We start from the raw sequence: 20,484 nt of genomic DNA on the forward strand, positions 1-20,484 counted from the left end.
CATAAGAACTGGCTGGGTGTCCAACGCCTGCTTCGCTGGCTGACCTGCCCTTCCTGCTAGAGCATCCGAGTCCCTTACAGTTGTGATGCTTCAGGCATTGCCAGTGCCAGGGCAAGGCTGCGTGGACCCGCACGTGCCCCAGCACTCGCAGATCTCAACCGCTGGCCCTGCGAGGTTTTTGGACATGCCAGGAGCAAGGGAGATGAAAAGCCCCCCAGCTCCAGCTGGCACCGCGGGAAGGACAATTTGGACACACATTGCCATCTTACCCTCCACCGCTGACTTCCAAGGGGAGAACAAGTCTTCTTCCCAGAGCTGGGGCTCGAGAAGCCGGAGGAGTTCTTCCCTCCAAGCTTTCACAGCCCAAGTACTAGGACAGCAACAGGCGCAGGTTTGTCTTAACAAGGTGTGTTCAAGTCTGTACACAACGTTGTGGATTCAGCTCCATAGGAGCAGCGACATCCTGCAACGCTTTCATCTTCTGCTCGTCATTTCAGAATCTTAAATGTACATTGATGCATAATTTATAGCGAGAAGGAAATTACTTCTTCTGGAAAGAGCTTTTAATGGGGATGGAGGCTCCTAAAGCAGGTTGCAGTCTCTGCTAGAGAAATGATTCTTATGCTCTACATACTGCAAACGTATTTTATATAAAATGAGAGGAAATGGAGGAGTGTGTGTGCCAGGGCAAAAATACAAAGGTAGGGGGACAAAAAACAATCTACCCTGATTCCATCCTATCCTGTTTTGCATTTCTCCAGCTACCGCTTTGGGGTTTTTTTCCTTTTTTCCTTTTTTTATAACCAAACGTGTGTTTTATGAGGATGTTAATACTAAACACACATATCCATGTCTGTGTGAGACACGTGAGCTCAGCTTTTTATTCATAGCTCTGAACACCAATATTTTGTGTGAAATATATTTCAGGTATGTTGCAAATGGCTAAATCCAGCAGTTTGTGATGGATGCAGCACAGTGAGTGAAGGGGATGTATGCACGTTGCTAGCGTGCACTTTTATTTTCTGCTAAATAAGGACGAAGCACAAATGCTACAACCTCTCCTCCAGTCCAGGAGAAAGCTATGATGATATCTTTGAGTTTGCTCCTTTTCAGCTCCTCTAGCAACAACCAAGTCCGGATTCCCCAACAGTCCATGGATAAAAAAAAAACCCTCAGAAACCTTGCTCAGGAAAAAAAAAAAGGCCTTTCTAAAGCAAACCACCCAGCTCATGATGAAGAACTGCAAAAGAAAGCTCAACCCCAAACTTCTAAGCGTCATGGAGAATAAGAGATAATGAAAAACACTACTTTTCCACAAAAGCTCACGATCTATTTCTCTTTGCTACCCAGTTCACTTTGAAGGCCCAGCATATGGGCCTGGGGACAGACCCCCGTTAGGAGGGACTGGCACTTAAAGTTATCATCGAAACTAATCCTTCAACTTGGAAAGAGAAAATATTTACCCTGTGACTCAGAAATCCAAATGTGCACCGCTAACAACCGGCAGGGAACAGCCAAGTAAAAGTTCAAAAGCACTCAGCCTTGAATTTATTTGCTTAATCTGTCAATGTTTATGAAAAAAACCCTATATTTAAAAATATGCTTTAACTGTGTTTTGTGACCACTTGTAAGCCTAAAGAACGGGCTAACTTCACAGCCAGTGTGATTTGTACTGAATATCCAATCAGCTCTAATTATTAACAGCACGTTACATGTCTGTACACAACCATCTGTCATCCCAGTGGGTCCCAATGCATTTCACAAACTCATCACAGTTACGGCAGCATTTCCCGGGGTGCTGAGCTCCCCCAACTGCTCAGGTGAAGCTCTGCAAAACTGCTGGGGACGGTGCCCATCGCGTGATAGTTCACAGCTGGAAAAGAGCAGCTCATCTCCCAGACGGAAGGAGATGTTTTGAGCAAGACAAAGGGAAAACCTCAAATTTTCTGTGAAAATACCAATTCTGAATCATCCAACATGTGAGAAACTGTACGCTTCTCCATGTCCGATTCCTGCAGGAACTGCGTTCTCATTCACATTTGGATGCTACCTACAGTAACTGAATTAATATCTGATAACAATGCATTTGCTCAACAGATGCACATACCATAACCAAATTCCTTGTCACCACCTTCCACTAACCCTCATTTTATTCGGTCCCTTGGCACTTAAACTTATTTAACCACAACTGAATTTTGATGGCAGCTTGTGCAGCAAAGACCACGACTTGATCCATGCGCTGTAAAGTGTCACTCAAGGGAGTGCTTAAAAATACCAATAATAATGAAAAAAACAGAATAGCTATTTGGAGCTGACTCCTTTTCATCTCCTTATCTGAAAGCGTCGGGAGCTTACACATTTTAGTATCACGCACAGTAATTAGAACGCTGTAACAGCTAATCGCAGCAATCAGACAAGTTCCCATCATCTTAACACTTCTTCCTCTGCCAGCTCAAGCAGCGCTCATAATCCACGAGAGCAATGTATGGCAGCTCCTGCCCTGTCCTGCAGCTTGTGAACTCAAACAAAAGTTTCACAAGCCCAGGAGCAATGGAAAATCTGCCTTATTTCAAAATAATGACAAAACATTCTTATTAAAAACAATGTTCCCCTGAAGGGCAGCAAACTCACAGACCCCCTTCGATCGCTTGTTTCTGGGACCAGGAACCTGATGCTTAATTCACAAAAATATGCCAGTTAGCTCCCTTAAAGTCTCACCTCGGCGAGGGGCCGTGGGATGGGGAACTGGAACTGGCAGCGCAGTTGTCTCGCAGGAAAGTACCGAGCAAGAGCCCCCTCGCTTCTGCATTTACTGACTTCTCCTGTGAGGTGTAACTCTGTAATTATTAAAAAAAGCCCTCAAACCCCTCCGTGCAGCACAGAGGACCCTGCATCCATGAAAAGTGCATCTGATCTTCAACGCTCCAATGCTCTGCATTCACAAGGCTCCCAGTAACCGCTTATGTTTTAAAGCCAGTCTGCAATGTACTGTATTCATGCAAACGGCTTTTTGGGCAAAGAGACTTGGAGATAAGCAGCAAAATTAAGCAAGGCCTTGACACAAAGGCTCCAAAAGTGATTAGTAATATAATTGTTTTCTTTTCCGAGACGCAGCTCTTCTTCCCGCGCTCCACGAGAACCAAAACAATTGACCCTTAGTTTCAGCAGCAGAGCCTCTGCTCACCTACGTCCACCACCAAGAGCGCTCGCCTCTGACTTGCAGCGGAGGAACCGGTTCCCGGGAGCAGAGCGCCTGCTCCCGTGGGGCGTCCGTTCCCTTCCAGATCCTGTTCTGCTCCAGATTTCCGCGTTCAGCTGACAGATCTGGCCGCGGGATGCACCTAGCTGCAGCTGCACATTGATTAGCAATTGCCTCCAGGAAATTCAGAGTATCCAGGCAACCGGGAGGCAGTCGCGGCTACAGCAGCTGGATCAGGAAGCAAAATGCAGGCAGCCAACGAGAGCTCAGAGAAATGAACCTCCCGCCTATGCAAATCAAAGCCGCTGCAAACAGCAGATCCTCTGTCAACCTTTGCGGTTACTGAGGATGGAGTTAACTGAAAGATCAGTCCAGATCGTTTTTGTTTAAAATTAGCCAGAACGTTGCAACATGCACATTTCAATTTATGTCTGAAATCTAACATGCAAACATACCGCAATTAGTGCCCTTATAGGCAATGGCAGCATAGCACAAAATCACCTGCAGATCAAGATCGGTCTGATTTATCCTAATTTCTCCTGTACTGAGATATCAACAGCTATTCCCACAGGGCTTTTGTTAACATGTGTGTACAGCTAGGTGCAAACACGTTTAACGCGTGAAAAATTTTAACAATCTAAAATGAAATACGGATACTTAAAATAACACGTAAGCAGTAAGATCTTGGTGGCATGGGGAATGAGATGACTATTTAAGCTCAGGGTGTTTCCTGAGCTCAGCTATATTAGAATATGTTATATTAAACATGCAAATGCATTAAAAAAATCATAGGGAACGCGAATATACATGTGTTTGTACATGGTATGTACAGAGAACACAGGAAAAGCAGCTGAAACGCACCATATCCAGCACAAAGCTGCAGCAATCAGGAAAATGCAATGTTAAACTATTGCAACAAGAAAAATACACTCGCATTCCCAACATGAGGCTATGTCCCATGAACGTCTTGTCCCCTGAAAGGCAGGAGCAATCGTGGCCCAGCTCCCCGCACGCATGGGCTCTGCAGCAGCTGGATGTGCCGCTGGGATTTGGCTTTCTATGCGAGCCAGAGGTGACGTGCTGGACCTGCGGGGCAGCTTCTCCGGCTCCCGGCATCCCTGACCTCAGCACACAGGACCATGCTCCCTTTCTCCTTCCCCACTCCACCACTGGCACTTGCCAAGTGGAAGAGTGGTGAGCACGTGTGCTCTTAGACATCCTGACTGACCTCTCCTCACCGTCCTTTGACATCACGAGTCAACGCTGTGGCATGATGTTCATAACATGTTCATGTCTTGTATTCTGAGGAGTTTTAAGGGGAATTTAATAGGGTGGAGTTGGATGGGATACAGCAGCCGACTGCAGCATGGCTGCTGCAGAGAAGATGTGGTTGACCGGCAGCTGCCAGGGTAACGTCCTGATGGAGAAGTGTAGCTTATCCCAGAGACAGTCCCCTGCACATCCAGCACCGAGCAACAGCGCCAAAATGTGCCTGGCTGCCATCCATCAGCTGGCTACTGAGGGCAGCCTCCATCAACCAACACACCAGCCTGTGGTTAGAGAGTAAATGATGGCTTGAAATGACCTGAAATCTAACTTAAGAAATAACCAGCTGACTCACAAGTTACATTCCTTTTCGCCAGATGCGTTTGGGAGCAACCTCTACCCCCAAGGTTTGTGTTTTAAGATAGATCAAGAAACTGTGAAAAGCAGGACTGCTAATGAATAGTTGCAGACAGACCTCCCATTGGAAAACTTCTTATTGAAAGCATGCACAGAGAAACCAATCAGAAATTTAAAATAGGAGAAGTTCATAGGAAACTCAATGCCACTTGAAAAAACTGTCAGATATTTGCATATTTGCTTTTAAAGAAAAATAGGTACTCAGCTACTGCTCCTGCTCTTTGCAGAATGAAGCATTGTTACCAGATGATATATAACAATATAACAATGCTCATGTTTAACATTGATAATCGTGCACATACACAAAAATCACAGAATCACAGAATGGTTGAGGTTGGAAGGGACCTCTGGAGATCATCTAGTCCAACCCCCTTGCTCAAGCAGGGTCACCTAGAGCACATTGAAAATGTGTTTTCTTTCTTTCTTACCAGTAGTTAAAAGAAGAAAGAAAACCAAAGCATAACCGTCAAAGGTAGAACCGGCATCTTTCCACAGGGCGCAGATGTTAATAAGTGGATATTTGACATGATACATTGCAATGCCACTCAAGGAGCCATTATGATTTATTGAGTCAATCTGTAGCATGGAGACATTAATAAGCGGATCTTATCTTATTAAGTGGAACATGTCGTTCCACTGCATGGGCACCCACAGCATCTGCCTCCCCTGCTCTCCCAATCTTCCTGTCCATGTTTTGCCTGTCACGGACACAGCATTCGTTTCAAGGTTGCACCAAGCTGGTGAGACCCACAGACTGCAAAAACACCAGAAAAGCAGCAACAAAAAACATTTTGCTAACCAAAGATGGGAGAGCGGGGCTGATGCAGATAAACCCAAGGGGAACTAGCACATCAGATAAATTAGGCTAAAGACATCTTGATTTGAAGCATGTTGCCAAATACACCTCTCTACTTCAGCTGAAATTCTAACTGCACTGTTAAGGTAATTTATTATACTCATTAAGTACCACAATCGAAGACCCTGTCTACAGTAGCCAGTTTTATACATTTTAAAAATGTTAGCAAGTCACCCCATTACACCTTAGTCATGAGACTAATGCAGATTACTTATTACTTCTCTTGGCAATCACATAACACTTGTCTTGAGAATGAAAGATGATGCCTTGACAATAATACTCTAAAATATAATAACCCTTCACATGTTATAAAGTGCAGCACTTTTTCTTTTGAGGATCATTAAGTGCTGCGCGGGCATTCATTAACACAGCCTGGACAGACCCCAGCGAAACAGAGCCACCCCCATGCAAAATTCGGCCACCACGCTCATCTCCCTGTGCATTCCTATGCGGTGCCCATCTTAACCGGGAACACGCAGCTCAGCCGTCTGAAAAACCATCTCTTCCACCGTCTCCCTCATATTTGTAATAGGAGATAACTGCAGACCTAGGGTATCTGCTGAAATTTTAATGGAGAGAGAAGTAACAGTCATTTTAATATTCTCCAGGCCAGGAACCCAAAGTATAAGGCAGTTACCTGACTTGCCCAAGGCCATTCAGCAAGCTGTGAAAGAAATGCGAATAAAACCTAGAAGCTGTGGCTCTGCTCAAAACAGCACTCCCTTGGGGTCCCTGCCAGAGCCCACAATTCAAATGCAAAAGTAATCGTTGAATAATTAGTAACCTACACAGTTACTTCCAGGCCTCCATCAGTATTTTATGCCCTGAAGGATCAGTCAATAAATGCCTGCGATTACAATTATCATGGTTCCCTATCTACCAGAAGGCCCAAATAATGCTCAGTCTAAAAAGATTTTTCCTTCCTAATGAGTATCGTCAATTGGAATGACTAACTAGCTTGCGCATGTCACATCCAGCTTTACCAGCATGCAGGTGATGCCAAAAGCACCAATTCTGGAGCAGCATCACTGTTTTACGCAAGTCTTCCAGCGTCAGCTCCTGGAATCATGTGACCATATGAAAATTTAGCTTTCATTAGGGGAAAAAAGGGGGAAAATTTAGCTTTTATCGTTGAAAAGCAGTGTCTTAAAATATCAACAACAACAAAGTGACTACAACAACAACAAAGTGACTTCAGGTTGCAGTTCCTCTCTTTGCAATTGCAGCACTTTCAAGACATGGGTTTTTCTTTCAAAACCTGATCTACTCTCCTACTACTTTGTGGCTTCCAACTGTTCTCTGCTGTTTGTTCTTTATTCTTTCCAAATCAATCGTATCTATATCAGCATCAAAGCTCTGAAGGCTCCTTATTTTCCAATCCCTTTCCCCTGAAGTTCTCAGTAAGTTTTATTAAACAAATGCTCAGCGTTGCATCTTTTCCCACCAGGTTTTTCCCAACTACAGTGCTAGCACCTGGGTGGCTTTTTGCCTTCAAAAGGCAAACAAATGTCATCTGCTAAAGTTAAAACTTTATCATGATTGTTTTGCTCAGAATTTCTCACGAGCTGCTAAAACGTAGCATAGAAACACAGAGCGAACACCCACCTCCCCCTCTCACACGCAGACTTTTCGAAGTGAAGGGCCAGAAGGAACCCCAGGAAACCACCCTGAAGTCCAAGCCACCAGCCTCCTTGAGCCACATGAGCTTTTGGCTCCTGGTCACGCAAAACACTCCTTCTGCAGCTCGTAAAATCACGAATACTGGGAATTCCTCAAGAGGTGCTTTTCCCCAGCAGGATCGCTCTATCTGGACCACTCTTTGTCTAACTTGTTCTTAAAAACTGTCAGCGAAGGAGAACCTGGGATTGGTTTGACTCTTTCCGGGCTCCATAATTTCACTATACAACCTCTGTTTTCTTGGCTGCAGTTGAAGACGATAGTGTCCTTCCCCCATCCTTCCCCCAGAGGTGAAATGGCCTTACTGTGGCCATCATGAGGTCTGTAAGCTCTGGTCACCTCATCCAATCCCACAAAATCATGGGGTTAGTGCGAGGTGGCAGAGGTTTCCCATTTAACATCACCACTCTCTATTTTACAGTATTCCCCTTCCTTCACCTCTAAATTGCCTAACTACATTGCAATCGAAGGCAATCTCATCTTTGCAACTGTTTGACTCCTACTCAGTACAATAAGCAGCATTATTAATAATAGAAGCCACGCATTAAGGGTATTATTTTATTGTTCTCCAGAGAGAAATAGTAGAATATTTCCTTTTGCTGAGTTCCATACCACCAGTTTAGAATGAGGTATCACTGGCAGGGGCAGAACTATAATCAGCTTCATCATGACGGTACATTAAAAAAAAAAACAGTCAGCAAAATGTAGCTTAAAACAAATCAAAACTAAAGTCACCTCAGAATATAAAGCTAGGCAATAACAAAGACTTGGACATTAGAAGTCTAACTTTGTGGTATCTGTTTTTTGGAAGGTTTTTTTTTTTTTCCCAAAATTGCTGGTTATTGCAGCATTGAATTACACTATATTCCAAGATATAATCAAGATCAACATCGTCTTGATCAATACACTGAAAAATAAGATTTCCAAAAGTAGTACAACAAAGTCATTAAAGAAATCTCAGAAGGCAGCAAAATCATTTCTTGAAGCTGTAAGTGAAAAATGAACATTATTTATTTCACATTACAATCAAATAGTAATGTGTCTTGATGCATATGTGCACACATGCATCATCATTATTTTCTTTATTCTTATTGATTTTTCCTTCTGTGGACTAGATTTCCAGGACCACTATGCACTGATGTCACCGATGTCAATAGGGAAAGCGGCTTCTCAGCACTTCTGAAAAATTAGTCCCTCAAAGTTCAGACACTTCTATCACCTCCAGAAATGAAATGCCCATTAGACCCATGAAAAAAAATCAACCTCATCTTCAGAAACTGAAAAGAGCAACCCACGAAATCTGAACTGTTTAGTTGGCATTGCATATAATCACATAAGCAATGAAATGACCATGTTATAACTGTTCCAGATGGGCACAGTGTCTCCTGAAAACTAATCCTCAGCATGTCCCTGGAGCTGTTGGAAAGAGCTACCCATTTTGCTGTTCCAAGTGGAAAGGTCACAAGAACAAATAGGATCAGGGAGTAATGGCAAGGCAGTTCAGCTGATCTATTTTGAGCATCACAACAAAGAAAACTAATTTAGTGTTATAATTAGAAACATGGAGAGGAAAAAGCTCATTTTGGGGAAGTGCTGCTGCTGGAACGGTAGCAATGGTGCTGATGGAGCTAATCAACTCAGAGAGGTGGAAGAGTGAAACCAAATTATACATTTACCATCTTCAGGCAAACCAGGTTCGACATGGCAATTGTCTGCAGTTGGGAATAGGCGCAAAGTTTAAAGGTGACCTTACAAGGGAAATTTTAAGAAGTAGGCTAAGTGAACAGAGTTTCAGGACTTTTTTTTTTTATAGCCTAAACCCAAAACCACATGTCACAATCTTTTTTGTTCATACTTGATGATGACTTTTCAAAGACGATCAACTATTTGGGTACAGTCTGGATTTTTTAAATATATTTCATGTTTCTTATTAAAGACTGCAAGAATTAGGCTTTTTCAATACGTCGTAATTAAGACAAGACCCATTTCACTTCTTGCAAATGGAAATATGACACGCATGAGCTAAACTGGATTGGAAGGACTTCCAAAACTGTAATATGGTTCTTCTAACTGGCTTCTCAGAGAGATATATTTAAATGCTCTCTAGAAAAAAACACATCCCAAAAGGAGTTTTTAATTATAATGAGGTATAGACTGCAGGTTTAGTTACACAATGCACTTTCTTGTGAGGCAAAGCCATCTTTTCCTTGCTCTCCTCAAAGTGATATTCCAGTGCCCCCTACTTGTATCAATGCTACTGTTTGTAAGACTATGATGTAAAAAAAATAAAAATAAAAAATCATTAAATGATCCAAGTTAGAAGTAATTATCCAAGGAAAAAAAAAAAGTCAGAAGCAGCATGTCATGTAGCTGCATCCTGAGACACAGTTGGGTGATGAAGGATGAACACACAGGGAAGATAAAGGCAAAAGAGAGACACCGTGAGAAAGAAGTCCATACCTTCATAAGTTCCTACTTCCAGAAGGGTCCCACTTCGCTCCAACTCCAGAAACTCCTGCACAGTCAGAAAGTTATAGTCCACACCAGGCACTTCTCCTTCTCTTGGAGGGCGAGTTGTGCCTGAAAGGAAAAACCAGCATATTAATAAAGTTGTTTTCCTATCAGGAGGTAGAAGGGACAATAAATCATTATTCTAAAGATATAACAGCATCTGTAAAATACAATTTGATGAGTGACACAGAAAGCAACGTCAAGAGTCTGGGTAGGAGTTGGGAGGCACACAATAAAAAAAAAAAAACAAAAAAACATAGATCACAATTTTAGCTAGCTTTATCAGTTGTTTCACCCTATCACATTGTTTTTGATATTCCCAGAAAGGCTTTCTTGCAAAGAGATCTCTTGGATTACATGCAGAAAGACAGCTGGAAGAGTTCAGTGCCTGTCAGCAATTGCCTTCCCATCATTAGCACGGTCGCACTTCTACTTCTGTAAAATAGCACTGCATATTCTTAGATAAGACAACTTCTTTCTAGCTTCCATTATTTCTGTATCACTTTATCTCATCAGCTATTCTTTCACATCACAGACAAAGATCTTGTTTTTTTCCCATTACTTGACCTGTATTTATGCTATTATTCATCAGCATTAAAAAGTACCGTGAGAGTTCTGATACACAACGTTACTCTATCTGCACACACCCACTAAAGATACGACCTACAAATTTTTCTTGTAGAAGTTCACCTATAAGCTTAACCCAGTTTAAGAAATAGTCCTCCTTTTGAATCATAATTCAAACTGAACCTCTCTCTCCATCTAACACTTGACAATTTAAATAGTATCCATGGAGAACTGGGCTCTGATCGCTGCTACCCTGCCAGCTCTGAAACTCTTCTCCCTTCTGGCCAATTTATAGCCCTTTGGCGCACAGTGTAAGATGAGTCATTTGATGACTTTTTGCTGATATGGCTTGGGCCACTGCATTTTAGGTCACTGAGCACAGCTTAATTGATTAGGATCAATTTCTGTTCAATAGCCTTTATTTTCCATGACTCCAGAGGCTAGGAGATGGCTGAATTCTCTGCATCTGAGATTAAATATAAATGACAGATTTACAGATAGTTCAGGAGACTGAACTTTAGAAGAAAGAGCAGCATCAGAGGGTTGGAGGAGTGCGAGTGCTGTGGCCACAACCTATCTGCCACCTTGGGAATAACTTTAAAGATGTGGAGGCCATACCTAATATTTAATGAAGCATGATTTTTCACTTTGGTGGGACTCTCGGGCCCCTGGGCAGTACCTTGTCAATGTATACAATTTCTTAAACCCTCCATAAAAGGACTGAAGAAAGTATAAAGAAGTTGAGCTTCTGGAAACTAATTGGGAAGATTCCAGCTCTCAGAAGTCGCGAGGCATTAATTTACCATGCCTCCATCTGGCAAACGTTTTTCTCAAGTGCCAGGGAAGCGGAAAGTCTGCTTATGGCCAGCTCATGTGAGCAACTGTTCAAGAGGTCGGTCTCAGCAGTGTCACCCTTGAAACACCCTCACTAGATTAATTTCCCCCCATAGACATCCACTTTCTCCAGCGTCCTCCATGTCTTCTTCTTAAGCAGGAACACTCTTTTTTATTATTCATCATCAGCCTTTAGTTATTCCACAAACTCCTGTGCTTTTGCTCTCCTCCTTTCTCTTGGATCTGTGTGAACGAGTGAAGAGAGGAGGAGGAGCAAAATGGAGATGGCAATAGATATCTTGACCCTATTAGCAGAATTACTGTTTGCTGTTTGAAAAGATTCAGTTTTGTGTTCTTTGTACTCTTGGCTTCTTACAGTAAGAGTACGGCAACTATTACGGAGTAGTTTGTAACAGAGGACAGACGTCTTCCACAGATCTAGACCAGAGAAATATTGGGACTGCACTGTGCGCCCCCAGACCTGCATGTCCCTCTCGAGGAAGGCAAGGCCCGCCTGGCACGCCAGGAGCATGCACGCACCCGACGGCAGGACGAAGGCACACGTCCCGGACGGAGCGCCTCCTGCGATGACCCTTACCAGGGCGTCGGGGCTCTGCCACCCCCGTCAGCTTCCCCTAACCCAGGGCCACGAGAGGGAAGGAGGAAGAGGAATGACAAGCTCCTGCAATAAGTGCGCTCAAGGATGTGCTCCAGCCATCCCATGCCTGGAGTACAACAGAAGTGAGAATCAGACTCTGTAGCGCTCCTTATCCAATGCATCCGTCAAACGTCACCCCGAGCCATTCGGCACGCGAGCCAAATCGCAAAGACTGGGACATACTTTTTCCAGTAACTGACAACACGTGCAGGAGCCAAAGAAAGATCAGGGAACTTCAGGATTCATTTTATTTATCTTCTAAAGCTCTCTCCTTTCCTTTATCTGTATCTTCCCACAGAGAGTATTTATTAATCTTTTTTTTTTCCTTCTGAATTTTTATAGCGGTGAAATTGCAGTCAGCGGTTTACTAGTGCTGGCTGCCGATTTGACATGACAATTATATCTCTGCCATAATTCCTCTGAGCCATTTTAATGGATCTATTTGTTTCATCTCAGTGTTCTTAATTTCCTGAATATGTTCAAGTCGAAAACTCGCAGATGTGCTCGCTATCAGCACGCCTGCCTGCAACGCACACTGGATGCATTAGAAACGCCAAGCCGCGGCGCAACAGAAAAACATTACATCACGGAGATAACATTTGTCACCTCCCGTCGGTCTCCGGCAACGAACAGGGGAGAAATAAAAACAACACTGGTTCGCCTATCTTATCTGGGAGAAGGCGAAAAACCCCACAACTTTCCATGCTGCTGTCTGGAGCCAAGATCGCCTGCAGATGCCGGGGCTGTTATCGGGCCTCGCGTCTGAGCAAGCGTCACCACCGCGATTCGGAGCGGCAGGGGGAAGGGAGAACCCGCCTCCGTTTTTCTTGCAGCAGAATGACGGGCTGCCGGCTGGACACACGCCTGGCAGATGGCATTTCAAAGAGGTTGCACGAACCATCTGGGATGTGTACAACGATTACAAACCACACTCACAACAAAGCCAGAAGGGCCGCTTCGCCGGGGGGGCCGGGGGCCGAGGGCGGCAGGAAAGAAAGGGCGAAAGACAAGAAAAGCAAAGAGGCGCACAAGCAAACGCGGCTCCTTTTCTCTGGAACGGGATGCTAAAAATAAGCAGCACCCTCCAGCCCAAGCTCTTCTACGGCCTCAAACAACTGCTCGGCTACTGGGCAGCATGTGCACCCCGCCGGGCTGCACGCTACCACTGGAGCAGTCTGCTGATAAACCTGAAATTGTAATCAAGTCTCTTGGCATTAATGTGATTTAATTATGTGCAAAGCACAGCCTTTTCCCCCTCCCCCCTTTAAACTGCATTTCAGCATCCTTTGCCCAGGATGGTCATCGCTGAAGGAGAGCACCTCGGAGCTGGCTGTACACTTTATCAGAACTAATAGCAAATCATACCACTGCTAATGGCAGAAATTAATTGAACACAATGAATTCTGTTGACAGCTCAAACAGTAGTTTTATATTCCGTTAGAAAAGGGGAGCCAATCGTATTTGAATATGTTAACCTGCCTGCCACGCTTGCATTGAAATATTAAGTGGCATCAAATCTTATTGCCATTAGGTAGCAATTTAGCTAATTAATCTGAGCTATGTCCTACTGTGTGACTAGCTCAGAATTGCTAATGCTACAACAAGAAGGAACAGGAGGAGAAACCAAGCAATTACTGACTCCTCCTTCACGTGGTTTGCAAATTTCCCCTATATTTAGTCAAAGTGTCCTATAATATATAAAACTAGTTAGAGACATTAAATTCACACTGGAATTGCTTAAATCTCCTGCAATCTAGGAGAAAAAAAAGAAATGCTACCGGTTAGCATTGCAGGCTTCACCTTCCCTCTTGGTCCAGGGAGGTGAAGCTACGGAGAACATGGGCGGCCAGATGCTGGATGAACCACCCGCCCTGCAGCCCAGGGCCCAGCTCTCGCTTTGGTTCCCCACCCATGCTAGCTGCATCCTGGTGGATTCAGGCACTACTGATGCCACAGAGGAGGGATCTCAGCACGGGCTGGAGAGCCCACCCGAGAAACTGCACAGAGACACAGGGGCGCTTGCCCAACCACGGCCCACTGCTGTACTTAAGCTACCTAAATTACAGCTTGTCATCTACGCCTAGAATAGCTGGACTGTGGCTCAGACGTACCGATGCCTGTTGACTCTTACTCTGAATAGGAGTCATATATATAGGAGTCATAAATATAAAGGTCCATTTAAAAGAAAAATAACTACGGCTATTATGTTGCCTATCGACCATGCTGACAATTATCCAACGTGAGCTTCAATTATAGTATGGCCAGATTGTTAATATGTGATTCAAGGGCTGTTTATCTCCTTATCAATCTACCAGGGCCTAACGTTAAGTTGTTAATAGCCACTGATGCCCTGCTGCTAAATTAATCAGAATCTTGCTTATTGTAACCTAAGAATAAGACTTCAAAGGGGCCACAGTCACTTCAATTACTTTCTTGTTAAAAGAAAACAGTTCTTGAGCAGTAATTCTTTCACCACGCACCTGAACAGCCTCTAGCAAGTCATTTAGGAGTTGACTTCTTCAATGCACAACACCTCCAGCTCCCATTTGCAAAGCTATAATTTCTGCAAACTCCTTATGCAGTTCCAGTGGCTGGTCGCGATGATACAGTGAGCCACCAAAACGCAGCTAATCAAACTGCAAGTCATTTGCAGAAAACGGCTTCTCATCTCCCCTGTCTGGCTTCTCCCAAAACAGCAGATAATTTGGGATTTTCACATACAGTCTACCGTTACAGATGATATAATGATATTTTCTATGCTCTTTTGTCACCGGTAGTTACCATAGGTGAATGAAACTGCAGTAAATAAGGTTTTAATGAGAAGTGTGGAGGGATACTATTGACTCATGAAGATGCAAAGCCAAGGGCTGTTGCAGGGTGTCGACAAGAGGCTGCTTGCAAGGTGCTTAGGGGAAGGATGCTGTCCTAGCCTGAGTTCTTGAAGGCTGATTTTTTTTGTTCATTCAACAAAAAAAATCAAAAAATTGTGAACTGCCAAGGCACAAATGCATTAAGCAAGTAGCCTCTCTTCCCTCTGCACAGTGTTTAGAGGTCACCCTCTTCCCTCCTGTCTCGGGATAATTTGGAAAGCCTGTTCTGGCTCTCCAGCATCCGTCACCTACTGTGCCAGATAACAAGAAGGCAGGACAAACTGCAGATCTGCTGATGGCCCGCGGAGAAGGGAGAAGGCAGCAACAACCAGTTCGGTCTCCAGAAGGGGCAACCTGAGTGGCAGCCAGGCTTAAGCCAGAACTTATCTGCAGCACAGTATCAGAAACAGCCTTAGCTACATTCACAAAGAATAAAGTGTAACCGATCTGCAAGAAAATGTTGCACACAGAAGTACTTCATCTTGTTGATGTCAGGGGTTATCCAAATTAAGGCTACTGAGATTTTTTTCCAACAGCAGCGGAAGAAATTGCATTTGGACACTGTTGTGCTATCCACCACATGAGTGTCTTCTCCCCATTTAGCTACGGTGCGTAGAGGTTGCAATTCACAGGTGCATTTCCATGAAAATATGAAAGTTTCAGAGAAACCTGATCTGTTACAAATCAAACGTGCTGAAGTTAAAAATATTATTTTCTCCTGAAACTCCTAGCTCTGAAGACTCATTTAGAGATCTCAAACATCATCCGTCCCCTCTCTAGCCTGTGCCTTGATACCAACAAGCCACAAGGATGCGGCAAGTACCGAAGCATCTCAGTGGCAGAGCAGAAATTCAGTCTGAAGGCGAACGCGGTCTGTCGCCAGAAATTAATTCACAGCTCTGCTAATGAGGCATGCGCAGAAACAGGCTCTTCTTGGCAATACACACGGCTGCAGTACGAGAAACCACATTTCTGTCACTGCGGTCAGCAGGAACGACTGATTAAACCCAGAAAACAGCTGACCAAGACAAACCTGTCCTTCCACAGACGCATTTTGGAGAGCAAGGCGTTAGGTGGCTGTGCCCTAAAATGATTTTCTTTATACAAGGGGAGATGGGTTGGTGCAAAGCACTCGGTACCGGCTCCGTTTGGCTCCCCGCAGACTCCAGGCACTCGAGGTGGCCCGAGCCACATCCGCCACGGGAGCTTCGGAGATTCCCCTCTTGCTCTGGCCATCGAACCCTCATCATGGGAAAAAGCCACCGCCTCTTTCTGCCGCGCCGCATCCGCCTGCGTCACTCCCGTCTTTTCTCCCGGGAAGCGCTGCCTGCGCGGATCTTCCCTTGCGAAATGATTCAGCCACGGCAGCAGCTCCGAGTTTCTACACCCCCAAGGCTCCGAGCTATTTTTGTCCCTTTTAATCTATTTTGGGCATTCCCGTGGCCTTCGCTGCCACCGAATGAGAAGGCTGATGGTCTGTAACACATTTATCCTCGCAACGTGTGGAGGAGGTAGGAAGGGCGGTCGTCTCCGCTGTAGAGCGCCGGGCGCAGGCTCACAAAGGAATTTGGGAGCCTAATTCCAGAGAAATCAATGGGATTTAGGAAACTCTGTAGTTAAGCATCAGGGCCTAATAGATTAAAAGGGACAAAAATAACTTGCAGCCTTGAGGGTCTGCAAGCTCATTTGCATGTAGGGAAACACCACGCCGTGGCTGCATAAAGCCATGTGGACTGCAATATTGATTTAAAGAAATTGATAATTACCCAAAGACTAGGAAAGAGCAAGGGTACCAAAACTGCCATGCTCCCCAAGAAAGCCACTTCACACCTCTGTTTAAGGATCTGTGCAGGATCTACAGCAGGACCTCCCTGACCCGGGAACGTACCACCGATTGCATCCCTGAGGCGTGCTTGCTCCTAGCATAGTGGTTACCGAGGATTTGTTTGCTTTTTCCTACAAACAGAAAAAGAGTATGCTGGCCTAAGACAAAACACGAGCAATAAATGTTCTTGTGTTAGCAACAGTAACAGCGAGCTTTCTGGATCCCTCTCTCTCAGCAATTCTTCTTACCTCACCAGACACCTGCAGCAAAATCCCTCTCATTTCCCACGAGCTGGGACACCCATGAAGAAGATTATACTTTGCGAACTAATGAGTTTGCTATTAATGTCATTCACAGAGTCCAACAGCATGACATCCACTAATTTAAACTGTGAACTGTTGATGAAAAGGCAAACTATATACCTACTCGGCGAGACGACCTTAGCTGTAACTATGCAGTTTTATTCTTGCTAATATATGGATTAGTGTAATAAAGTGCAATTTTGTAAATCAATAAAGCCATAGTAATGAGATTGCACTGTAATGTTCCACTTTTAAATATTGGCAAAGAAATGAAGCAAAATTGCAGTTTGTGTAAGCGTCTATGTGACTTATGGGAAGTGAAATTAGCTGAAAGTGAATTAACAGGGTGATTATATCCTTGCATTTGTACTTCGGTTTCTCTCACATATACGTTTTTAGAAGTCTAGATAACACCGCAGCCATGGCACACCATTACTTCAAAAAGACCTTCTTTATGTAAAAACTATTGCCATCGTTCCTTTCAGTCAACATTTTGTCTTTGGGAAAGAAGAGAGGCCAAGACGGCAGCTGAGGCTGGGCGCGCTGTAAACTCCTGCAAGATGCATCACCACGCCACAGAGCAAAGAGAGAAGGCAACACCACGCGCATCAGGTAAGCTGAGCTCATGGGCTTTCTGGGAATACTGCACGTTTTCTTTAAGTGCCTGTTGTAGGAAACTGCCTGTTTCCTACAACAGCTCTACTATACAAGCTGTCACAAATATCAGAAGGAAAAACCTCTTCCTTCACCTTAAAACTTGGATACTAAAAAATATTAGTCTCCCAAAACAAGATATCCTATTATCTATTTCATTCCAAGACTTCAGACTTGTACTACAAACAGACACTGTAATTAAATTCATACTAAATTGAGTAACCAACACAGACCAAACACCTGCAGTATATCAATCCAGACTTTCTTCAAGAACAATGTTAGCTTTGGATGCCTGCATACATATGGGCACATATATCTACAAAAGTATATCCTGCACTTTAAAGCTACAGCAATAAATAAGAGATTATTTGATGTCTAATAGCTCAGCTGCTTCAACAAAGATTACTTACCTCCTGCGCTGTTCGTCTTCGGAGGCTGTTTGTGCTGCCGAGATAAGTGCAACACAATGTGGGTCATCCCTGGTTGGGTGTGATATAAAACTCTTTCTCTTGACTTTAATTACCCTTCTAGCAGGCCTCTAATTTGCAGTTAAAAAGTCTTAATAAAACAGCTCACCTAACAGCATATGCCTAAAACTGGATCAGTTCATTAGTCTAATCTCTGTAAAATTCCACCATAGAAAGAAGGTGTCACATAAAACCTGCACATTTATCTCGGAGGCATTGCCTGAAGTTTGTTCCAGTGACCTCATCTACTCTGAGCACGAGAGAGAGACTGAGAGTTTTTTGGTTGCTTTTTTTTTTTTTTTTTTTTTTTAAAAACAAAACAGCATTCCATCACACCTCCACAGGACCTCAGTATAGTTATTTAAAACAGTCTGCTCACTGAGCAATGCACACAAGGGATATCTTCTCCACGGTATGCTTTCTCCTCCAGCCTGGCGCCGTGAAATGCCATAAATGTAATGGACTTCCAGCAGGGAGAACCTCTGCAGGCTGTCAGAAAGCCACGGGTCTCCTGTGCCACTACCTTTTTTGGCAAGACAGAAGCCTGCCCACTCGCCAACCCTTGGTTCAGATGGGACTTCTTCCCAGACAAATCCTCCTCGACCCGTGCTTGGTAGTTTTGCAGGTTCCTATTCGACACTGACCAATAAATGGAAGAGTAGCAGACACAGCAAGAAGTATGCAGATTATAGAAACACGCACTAATGCAGCCATATGGACTCACTTACTGTAAAACTCAAGGGAAGGACTAGAACAGACCGCAAATCTACCCAGCAATATGCCCGTTTAGGCAATATTCCCTGCAGATGCCATCCCTTAATTTTACCTGTTCTTAGCTGCTACCAATTTCTGTTTTGTTTTTTGCGTTTTTTCCCCCAGTAGCTCTGTATGCACGGCATGCGCTATTTCTTCCTGATTGCTAACACTTTAGCTGGTTGAAAATATTCTGGTTCGCTTTCTGTAATGTTGTGATTAAGTAACTGCTTAGGATGCTGAAAAAATGCCAAGCACTCAGAAATTGATTGGTGTTTGAGTTTAGGATTCATCCCTATTGATAATTGGAAGCGTTAAAATGTAAAAGAAAACAAATACATTAATTCTAATTCTTCTTTTACCTCACCGAAATAAAAACTAATAGAACCTTTTATTATTTACAGTTCCCCTGCTTCAGATTCAACACTGCCAGCTCTAACCCAGAGAAAACTTATTAATCTTTATAGTTTTGTAAGTGCAATAAAACACTGAAGCAAACCCAAGTTACAAGCATTTTCCTCATTTTTAATTAAAACATTCGCTGATACAGGAAGCCTCCCGGTTCGCTGGCACATAATTCTGCACCTTTGCAGCCCAGAGCTAACTGTCACGCTATTGATAATGTATACCAGCTTCTCCAATTATTTTAGTGTTTTTTCAGTTGTACACAAATAATAAAAACCTTGACTCCCAATCCTGTCATCGCGTACGAACTGCACAGGATAAACAGCCCTGGAGTGCTTTACGCTGCCTTTCTGAAGCCAAGCACCAGCCCCATAAAACACCCCGGCGCTTATACCGGGGACACTGACATAGCGTTTGGATTAAATGGTCTTGGCTTCGTTTCATCTGATTACTTCTAGTTATACCTTCTCTCTGTTTAAATGTCCCTGTGCAGGCATTTATAGCTTTGCCTTCACACAAAACAATCATTCCATCCCGCTACATACTTCACCATGTTATTAGCCTCTTCCAAACCATCTTCTGCAAGTCCCCCGATTTTAAGTGCAATTTTCAACTCATCTGCCGGTTTCCCAATGCCCTTATAGTACTGATGGCCAACAGAGAGCATGGGATGCCATGGGGTGCTGCATCGAAGGCAGCTCTGGCTTTCTTAGAGTGAAAAATTGCAGAGTACCTTAAGACCCCACAGCCACTGGTTTGAATCCAATATAAATAAACAGCACACAAAAAATTATCACCGGGCAACGGTTTGGCAGCTCCAACAAAATGAGCTGTTGCTTGTTGCGCATCCAATTCCTGACAAACAAAAAAACACCACCGGGTTTTAGCTCATACCTGTGTCGGCATCATGCAGAGGATAAGGAAGTAATCCTCAAAAATACAATTACTTTCTCGGCTTAGACATGGTTGGTGTAGGACATTGTGATTTGGGGTGCTGAGAAGACCGTTTACCCAGAAATCTGCTTTTTCACACTACTAAATCACTGCATTCCTGGAAAATGAAAGACTGAAAGCACAAAATCAGATCCAGGCTTTAGAAAGATACTAAGACGAGATGCTCTTTAAAGAACCTATGTGTAATTTGACTGATTTGATGTGATTATCAGTGAAATAGAATGCTTTTCTGCAGGACAGGGATGTCACGCAGCAGGTAAGACCTTAAC

The 20,484-nt window shown here is 43.8% G+C and overlaps 1 protein-coding gene across 14 annotated transcripts in view; it reads right to left on the bottom strand.

Moving 5' to 3' along the window:
* The window catches only part of MAGI1 (membrane associated guanylate kinase, WW and PDZ domain containing 1), a 351,883-nt gene that overhangs the window by 81,316 nt on the left and 250,083 nt on the right, over positions 1-20,484 (bottom strand). For all 14 annotated transcript variants that reach the window (XM_067303444.1, XM_067303446.1, XM_067303450.1 and 11 more), the window contains one exon: positions 9,876-9,995. In XM_067303444.1, coding sequence (XP_067159545.1) covers positions 9,876-9,995 — 120 coding nt within the window. The remainder of the gene's footprint in view (positions 1-9,875; positions 9,996-20,484) is intronic.

This window comes from Apteryx mantelli, chromosome 12, assembly GCF_036417845.1.
Source record: "Apteryx mantelli isolate bAptMan1 chromosome 12, bAptMan1.hap1, whole genome shotgun sequence".
NCBI classification, from domain to species: Eukaryota; Metazoa; Chordata; class Aves; order Apterygiformes; family Apterygidae; genus Apteryx; species Apteryx mantelli.